Raw genomic sequence first — 9,038 nt, 5'->3', positions numbered from 1 at the left:
ATTTGATCCAATTGGGTTCAAATCCAATAAAAGATATGACAAAGTCTCACTTTCTTCCTTTGTAACTGCCCTGATGTGACCTGAAACTGAATTTATTTACTACATGATTGGCAGTCCAACCGTTTTCGGCTGTTTGTCTAGTCATGTGTTTGATAAAGACAAATTATGCCAAACAGTAGGATCTGTAAAGGGCTATTGGAAAATGTTAGTACCACCACTAGCCCCCAAATTATGTCTTTCTCTCCAACACTGTGTGAGGAAGTGGTGGTGCGATCGAGTGACTTCCTGAAGGCCATTGAAGATCTGATTTTTGAGGGACGGCTGTGAGCACAGGCACAAAGGACCCTTCAGTCTTTGGGGCACAAACCTGTGTATGCTAAGAAAATTCTATCAGTGGAACAAAAGTATTAAAAAGTCTTAAAACAATGAAGTTGCTCCCTTAAATTTTCCATAAAATTAAAGATAGTAGCCAGAGTACTGAGTAAGAAGGGACAAGGGGATGCTTAGCCTTTTGGGCCTGCCTTGATTGTATCCAGATAGTTCCTAAGAAGCTGGCCTGCTGTTTGCCGGAGCACACGTTAACTCCACCAACTTCGAAGCCTCTGCAGCCCTGGCATCTTGTGTGTCCAACATCTCTCAAACCTCATCGAAGCAGCCTAACTCTTCCTCCGGCCTGTGCGAAAGTGAGTGATGTTCCTCCTCTCGAACCGGCGCTGTGTCCCTCTCCTCCAGGGTAACCTGAGCCCATCCACTCAGTGACTGACCGACCTGGCCATTCTGGAATTCTCCCCACCAGGTTACTCAAAAGGGTCCCTCAGCCTGTTGACCTTCCAAAATTCCGCTTTGGAATTTGTGACTGGCACTACATTCTGAGTTCATTTTATCTTAAAACTAAACCTGGAAGCACTTCTAGCTGCAGACGCCATCTCAGAAACATCAAATCAGTCCAACTCCAGCCGACTGCCAAGAACTTAAGTAAGTTTGGGTAAAAATCATGACTGGGAAATGCTAGAAAAATTCTTCAATGATACTGTCCCACAGAATTATCAGAACCTCTCCATTTCCTGTTATCTCTGTGCCCTGTATTTGGAGGCAAATCAGGTCGATCTCCCATCACAATTCGACATTGTCTAAAAGCTCTTGCTGTGTCTCCGTGCCTTCCTAGTGCCCCCTCGCGGACAACCTGTGGATACCCACGGCTCCTCTGGGGCCCTCAAAAGACTCTTCCATTTCAGACAGACACATTTTGAGCATGTTGGAGACCAAATGGGCTATTTTGCTCTCCAGGGCCATCCCTTTTTTACCCTCCTTTGTAGACATGAATCCTCACCTGTGGCTCATTGGTGTCTCCATTGACAACACTTCAAAGTAAGATTGGTCTTAAGAAAAAGAACCCTCATATCTTCGTAACCGATGTTAGAGAGTGCCCGGGGAGTAATGGAATCTTTTTCAAACCGAATGAGAAATGTCTGAAGTCCATGTTTGCAAGTTGTCGCTGGTGAATACTCGTTCCAGGGTTTGGGGGTTAAAGGCTTTTAACCAAACCTTTGGGAGTCGGATGGACTGAAAAACCAGGTGCATTCAAGATGTGATTGTAGGGCACGATTTACTGCTTTACAAACACACACGGGATACTTAATTTTAATAAGAAAAATTACATCAGGTTCACCCAGAATATCTTGAGCATTGGGATCACCAGCCAATTTTGGCACAAAATTAACAGCTGGGAAGTACAAAAATAAACTATTTGGGTTCATCTGGAACATGTGTGTGACTATTTTGCTGTAATTTAGCCCTTCGGTGCTCTCTAAAGTGTTAGTGCTTCTCCTCGGCTGACCCTGCCTTCGCTCTAAAGAACATTCGTTTCTGTAAAACACCTCACGAGTGTACTCCCTCTTACGTGACAGAAGTCAAAACACGATGGATGGCTGGCGTGTAAAATGTCGTTCAGTACATGATAGTATCCAAAGTTATATATAAATTCCAGGAAATTTTCATTTTTGGTAAACTATCATCTCTACTGGAGAATGTATTTAAATAAAAATAAATTTAACATGAAGCCATGGTCCCCTAACAGGCCTGGTCAGTGATTTGAGCTGTGTGAACACTACCCGGCACTGCAGCAAGAACCCGCTGGCTCTGCACAAATAGTTCAGAAAGGAGCAGGCGGGCTCTGTTCTGAAGGAAGATTCCATGACATGAAGTGGGCCTTTCCAGTCCGAATCTCAGATCCAGCAATGTCAGTTTGCCCGTTTCAGTGGCACTGGGTGTTACTGGCTCCTTGAACTTGACCATCCCTTTTTCTGTTAAATCTTTTCACATAGCTGCTGCTGCTTCTAAGCAGCCCATCTCCAGGGTGGACACGGCCTCTCAGGACTCGGAGCAGAGCTGCAGGAAGCTGGCGTCTCTTGTGGTAGACGTGGCCCATCACAATATACCTGCTGCCTGAACAAGAGAATCAAAAACATACATTAATCCCCTTTTGTTTTTCTTTTTTTTCCTTTTGTTTTTCAATGCTGCTAAATTTACAGTAATTCTCATCTCTCACTGCCTGAGTCAACGTTGACTCAAAGCGACCCTATCGGGCTAGGGTGGAACTGCCCTTAGTTTCAGGGACTGTAACCAAAGCAATCTCTGCCATTGAGTCAATGCCACTCATCGCAGCCCTGTAAGACAGGGTACAACTGCCCCTGTGAGCTTCCAAGACTGTTTACTTGGTGGAAAGTCTTGTCTTTCTCCCACAATTTCCAATAAAGCCACATAAATTCCTAAGCATGAATCTGGACCTGCTGAAGCTTTTGACACTTGGCCTACAAAGATGGAAACCCCCCACCCACCCCCCAGTCCGAAGAGAACCAGATGGTTTGTCCACAGCCGGCACTACTAAGCAAACCTGATGTGTGTCAGAACATTCCAGAACTTATCTCCTGAAAGACTGAAACACAGTAACGAGTATCCCCACTCCAGCACCCTGTTCTCAACAAGGTCCGTTAGGCTTCCCTGCTTTCAGTCCTTCCATTTGTCAACTATTTACTGACGGCTTGTTCAAAGTCAACCCACATCGTTCCTGATCCCACTCTCAACCTGAGGGAGAAATAGCTAAATGGGGCAGGAATCCAGGGTGACCCAAACAATGCTCTCCAAATCCTACACATTTTACACCATCACGCCAATAAAGGGTGGCTGCCCTGTAATCCCAGTAGCAAATGGTGAGAAAAATGTGTGTCCCTGTAGCTCAGTTTCAATACCAGGTTTAAGTTCAGGGCAGGGCTTAGGGCAACTGGACAAGTCCAGGGCTAGGATGTGAACGCGGAGGAAGAAGCCGTCGGGGGTGCTGTACAGGCGGCTCATCTTGTACAGCCCATCTCGGTCCACCAGCAGCGTCACCAGCCGGATCCCCGGTCCCAGCACGTCCACGTCGTGCACGATTCCGTTCACTGCTACTTGCAAAACACAAGGGTTAGAGGAGAGCACCACACTGATTCCAGCGTTCGTTCCCCGCAATAACAGCCCATCAGGTCTGTGGCCCGCAGGTGGCTTTCTCTAGGGGGCTCGCCCGGCGGCCTGCGCGCGCAGCCGGGCCCGGGCAGTGGCGGGACCAGGTTACCGAATTCGCTCCCGCAGTAGGACTCGCGTTCGTCCAGGTCTGTCCTGCAGGCGCGCGCGCACGACTCCGCGTCCCTCCCCGGCGAGCTGAGGCGCGGCGGCGCGGGCACGAGGCCCGGGGGCCACGCGGCGGCGCGCGGCCGGTTGGGATGGGCGGCGGCGCGCGCGGCCAACCGCGAGCCCGAGAGGCGCAGGCCCCGGGCGCGCGCACGCCGAGGAGAGCCCCCGGGCGCGCGGCGCGGCGACGCGCGGTTCTCGGCCTGCGCGAGGCGTGAGCTGCGCGGGCCGGCGGGGGCGCGCGCGGCCTCCCGGAAGCCGGCGCGGTTCTCGGTGGGCGGCGGGGGCTTCCGGCGCCGCGGGTCGGGCCAGGCCCGCGGGGCGGTGTCGGCCGCGCGCGGGCGCCGCGGAGCCTCGGGGACCGGCTGCCCCTGGAGCCCCGGCGTCGCGTCGGCGCTCTGCCCGCCGCCGGGGTCGGGCTTCCGGTCGTGGGCTGGCGAGGCTGCGGGGAGAGGGGAGAGGCCCGAGGCCGTCAGGCAGGAAGGCGGGCGGGAAGACGAGGCTGTCGGAGCCGGCGAGCCGCGGGACGGGGCTCGGGGAGGGGCGCCGGGCAGATGCGCCCGCACGAGCGAGGGAGGGGCTGAGGACGGGCTGCCCTTCTCTCGCCCAGGTCTCCTGGGGTCCGGGAACGTGAGGGTCTTGTCTTCCTAAGCATGGGGCCACCTCTAAAAGGGCTTCTCACCCAGTGGGCGTTCCGTAGCTATAGGCTTTTAAGCTACCATGACCTAGTTTTCCCTCGGACTAAAGTTTGGGGGGCTTGTTTAATGGGGGGTTTGTTTTTTGCGGGGGGAAGGGGAGCGGGCTACTTTGGTTTAATAACGCTTTCTGCCCTTTTATATATATATACACACACATATACATATGCATAGTATCGGGCTTTTTGCTCTTTGCAGTTTATTGAGAAAGTCCTGGGAGCAAGCCTCCTGGGGAAAGGTCTCGGATTACAGGTTCTCCGGATTGAGCGCCCCTAACAACAGCTATTTGCTTTTCCCATCCGTGTTTACACTGTCATTCTGCTCTCACGTCTGGGAGGCAATTTTTTATCTGGCTTCTTGGACACCGCTTACTGGCAAACCGCAACTGAGAAAGGGAGGGTGGGGGGATGTGTTAAAAACTTAGCTGTGAAGCAAGCAGAGGCCTCTGGTGAAATACGAAAACACACACCTCTGAGATACTTTCTCACCCCCTTTGATGGGGAAGAGAAATCTAAATAACATCGCGTAAAATATACATAAATCAAATATGTACTTACATATTTATATTCCATAAAATTTTCTCCAACTCTCAAGCGGATGAGCAAACGAGCCAGTTTAGAAGATGGGCAGCTTTCCACCGCCTGGCTAAGGAATACCACCTCCCGGATGGCCTGGGTCTCGGCAACCTGCCTCATCTCCATGACTCACTCTGACCCATCAGTCTGTTTATTGTCATTTCCCTCCCCTTGTATTGAAGAGCTCGGACTAACCCTTGCACTTCTCCCAACCCTTCACGTAAAGGGATTCGTTTGGCCAAAGTGACCATCTCCTTTCACATCGGCTCTAGCCAGGGCTGATGGAGGTGCATGTTTTGCAAAGGGGCAGGTCCTGCCTCCCTGCGTTCAGCACCCACCGTGCCACCACCCACAGCTGAGTAAAGTTCTGGGTGCTGTCCAATTCCAGGCGGTCAACTGTGGACCTCAGGGCCGCTCCCCCATCGGTCTCACCATCTGTTGTCATGGGAAAGATCGCCTGATATTTGTGTTAAATGCCACTGATGTCACTCAAACGTCCCTGTGGGAAATAACCCAAAGTAAATTGCCCTGGGAGGAACGGAAGCTGTTTTTCCTAGCGATAGGGAATTGAACAGAACATCCAGATGAAAGCAAAACAAAAACACCTCTCCACAGGGGAAGCCCATATTTTTGCGCGCGCGCGCGTGCGTGTGTGTGTGTGTGTGTGTGTGTGTGTGTGTGTTGGCCTCTCCTTTGGGGCTTGGGGGAGAGGGAAGAAATGTCCTAAGTCGCCTGACTTCCCTCCGCTTGCACCCTCACCCTGGTCCTCGCAGCACCTACTTAACAGGCAGTTTCCTCCAGCCCAGCCGCCCCGCTCGCTGCTCGCTCGCGGCAGATCTTTGCGCTAGCTGAGCTGGCTGGCTGCCTTCCGAAACGACTTGCCAAGAGACACCACATCCCCGGGACACGCATTTTGCTCCTGCCCCACACGAACACGGACCTGAAGTGTCCTCGCTTGCCCCCTCTGTCTCCCCAAGCCCCAGGCTCTGCCCTCCGTGAACTTACCTTTTCTCCGGGCCGCGGGGGCTTCGGGGGCGGATCCGAGGATCAAACAGAGAAGCCAGAACGCGCTAGCTGTCATTTTTGCAGACGCGGTTCCCAGGCTCTGAAAGTGCGCCTGGGCTTTGGCTTTCTCTCCCCCCACCCCACCCCCGCCCCCTCCTCCGCACCCCCACCCCCACCCTCGTCCATGCTAATGAGGGGCAGCCTTTGGGGAAACGGACACACTCACTGACCAGACCTTGGAACAAAACGGAGCTGCTGGGGCGTTCTCACACTTCCTAAAGGGGGTGAGCACATGGCCTTTCAAAGTTCTCCTTGGAAACACGTCTGTCCTGTGATCCGTGCGCAGTGACAGTCCAACCCTAGACTTGAAGCGTGTGTGTGTGTGTGTGTGTGTGTATGTGTGTGTGTGTTCGCGCAGGGCTGAGGGGCGCGAGGGTGGGCGGGGTAACATGACAAGAGGAGAGAATGAGGGAGTTGAGGGGCCGAGGGACTGGGTGGGAAGGTTTTTCTGGATGACATCAACAACAAATAGCCAAGTGAGCTTTTAAGACGACTGGAGTTTGTGGAAGGGAGGGGATCTGAGATAACAGAAAATTCACTCCAATTTCCAGTCACTATATCCTAGACTCGGTAAAACAATATTCCACTCTCGCCACCGTTTGTAATGTAAAACGAAAAGGGAAGAGTCTTAAGCACAATGCCCTTTTTCCTCTCTCCGGACCAAGGGATATTCGGTTGCCCGGATTCCCCAAGCCCACACTGCCTTTACCTGCCAGGTGCTGAAGCAGCGCTCAAGAAACGTCTTCGCGACTGACTCTCGAGCTGTGGCTCATCCACCAGGGAAAGGCTCGCCTTTCCCCCTCCCTTTCTAAGAAAAATAAACTCCTTCTCTGCTGAGATCTGAATTCCTGAGACAGCTCTGTGTATTAGTCCTGAGCTAAGGGCCCTCTCCTCCCTGAGCACAAACAGCCATCGCTAAAGGAGGAAATAAGCTTGCCACAGAAATCCCCCAGCTTGGCCCCTCTGAATCTCACATCAGCAGCTCCAGGGTCCAAATTAAACAAAAGCAAAAAAAAATACCAACAACCCACTACCATAGTTAGTTCTGGCTCACAGTGACCCTGTGTGACAAAGGACCACTGGCCCAGGGGGTTGGCAGGGGGCGTAGCTTTACAAAAGCAGATTACTCCCTGAGAGCAGCTACTGGATTTGAACTGCCAACCTGACCTTTCAGTTAGATGCCAGGCACTTGACCTCTGCACCACCAGAGCTCCTTTCAAACCCCAAAGGGAGAAAGCATCCATTGCGATGACAGTTTTCTCTGAAGCGTCTGAGTCAATAGGGAGACGCAGCTGTGAAGAAATAACAGACTTCAGTTTCCCTAATATCTTATGTCTCAAAAATAATAGTCCTAGTGGACTGACCAGATTCTGGGGGGATCATGTTTTCCAGAAAGACACTGAAAAGCTAGAAGGAGAACAATGGGGTGGAGAGAGAGGGCTGGACACCATCAAATTCCTCTCGGAGGAACTGTGGATAGGCAGCCTGGACGACACGTAAACTTTCCTTACCCAGTGCGAACGCCCGCCCTGGGAGACATGGAGAACGGAGTGGCTTTGGCTTGCTTTGGTTCGTATTTACTTCAGTTCAAAAACACCAGGCGCTCCTTGGGCGAAAGAGGAGGCTTTCTATATCCCTGAACAGTCACAGTCTCAGAAGCCCACAGGGACAGTTCTCCCCTGCCCTCCAGGGTCACTCTGAGGCATCAATGACTCGATGGCAGTGAGTTTGATTTTATGACAGTAAAATATATGCAACCCCCCCCCCAAAGTGGCCATTTAGCCATCTCAGTGACATTCATTACATCTGCCAGTTTGCACAATCATAACTCACTCCCATTGTCCCCTCTTCTCAAATCCTGGGAACAATGGATAAACTTGTCTATGTATTTCTAGGGGTTTACCCTTCCCAGCTAGTTCTTATACGTGGGCTCATCCAGAATGCTCTCAAGGCTCATCATGTTGTAGCCTGTGTCGAAGCTCATTTCTCATTATGCATAAATAATATCCCACTGCTTGTTTGTACCACATGCAGTTGACCCATTCATCAATGAATGTGTAAGAGCACCCACCCATCTGAGTCCCTGCTTTGGGGTCTTTACCTAGGAATTGCTGGGTCATCCTACGGGAAGTCCGTGTGCAATTTTTTGATAGTGATGTGTTTAATTTCAACGTAAGCAAGAGTATGCTAACAGCCAACGTCTCTAAGAAAACAGGTTAGTTTGAGGAGTGAGGCAGGGAGTTCCTGAGTACCACTCAGGGATAGAGTAGAACAGGTTCCTACATCAGGTGTGTGGAGTTAAAGAATACAGTAAGGTAAATACATTCATCCAGACACGGTCGGAAGTCTTTTTTTTTTCATCCAGACACGGTCGGAAATCCTTTTTTTTTGTTTTTTATTTCTGCCAAGGACCATTTGGATGAGGCCACACTGGTCAAATATTTAATTAATTCACCCCTACTGTGCTGTCAAAGGATACTGAAAGTACCATGAACTTCCAAGAGAAGAAATAGGTCTGTCTTGTTAGCAGTATGGCCAGAATGCTCCTTGGAAGCAAGGATGGGAGACTGTCTCATGTACTTCAGACATGTTATCAGGAGAGACCAGTCCCTGAAAAAGACACCATGCTTGGTCAAGTCGAGGGTCAAGATGGACACAGTGGCTGCAACAAGGGCCCCAACACCAATGTGAGGATGGCCTAGGGCCAGCCGTGTGTCCTTCTACTGTATTGTCCTTCTGAGCTGGAACTGATTCAGTGACACCTCCCAACCCTGATCTAGTGAGAGGCTGACTCCGGTCATAGGCTGACGTCATGTTGAAGGGGTCACCACGTTCCCCAGTGCAATCGTCAACGTCCCTTAAATGTTGTCCATCGGGGCCAATTCGTATTAACCAAACTCATACAAAAGAGATGCCGGAACCAGAAGATTATTGATCTATTTTCAGTGGTGAGGATCCGACAAAGGGGATTCAAAGGTCACTCTAACCAGTCACTAACCAGCAGGTTGCCTGTTGAGGTCTCATGACATCAGATTGCCGG

At 51.2% G+C, this 9,038-nt stretch overlaps 1 protein-coding gene across 1 annotated transcript; it reads right to left on the bottom strand.

The window, feature by feature from the left end:
* Positions 1–1,601: 1,601 nt before the first annotated feature.
* Positions 1,602–6,014, bottom strand: C10H17orf58 (chromosome 10 C17orf58 homolog). Its single transcript, XM_075559424.1, has 4 exons — positions 5,939–6,014; positions 3,608–4,105; positions 3,249–3,440; positions 1,602–2,445 (listed from the first exon to the last, which is right to left on the bottom strand). Exons 1-4 carry the CDS (start codon positions 6,012–6,014, stop codon positions 2,255–2,257), a joined length of 957 nt encoding a protein of 318 aa, XP_075415539.1. The 3' UTR covers positions 1,602–2,254.
* Between the last annotated feature and the right edge of the window lie 3,024 nt (positions 6,015–9,038).

Source organism: Tenrec ecaudatus, chromosome 10 (assembly GCF_050624435.1).
Source record: "Tenrec ecaudatus isolate mTenEca1 chromosome 10, mTenEca1.hap1, whole genome shotgun sequence".
Lineage (NCBI taxonomy): Eukaryota > Metazoa > Chordata > Mammalia > Afrosoricida > Tenrecidae > Tenrec > Tenrec ecaudatus.
The sequence above is the reverse complement of the archived record's forward strand: the minus strand, read 5'-3'. Positions and strand labels throughout refer to the sequence as shown.

Coding starts and splice junctions, on each gene's coding strand:
- C10H17orf58 (XM_075559424.1), bottom strand. CDS start 6,014: ATGACAGCTAGCGCGTTCTGGCTTCTCTGTTTGATCCTCGGATCCGCC. Junction 3,441..3,607: donor CTACTGCGGGAGCGAATTCG/GTAACCTGGTCC, acceptor TTTTGCAAGTAG/CAGTGAACGGAATCGTGCAC. Junction 2,446..3,248: donor CTGCCCTGAACTTAAACCTG/GTATTGAAACTG, acceptor TCTCTTGTTCAG/GCAGCAGGTATATTGTGATG.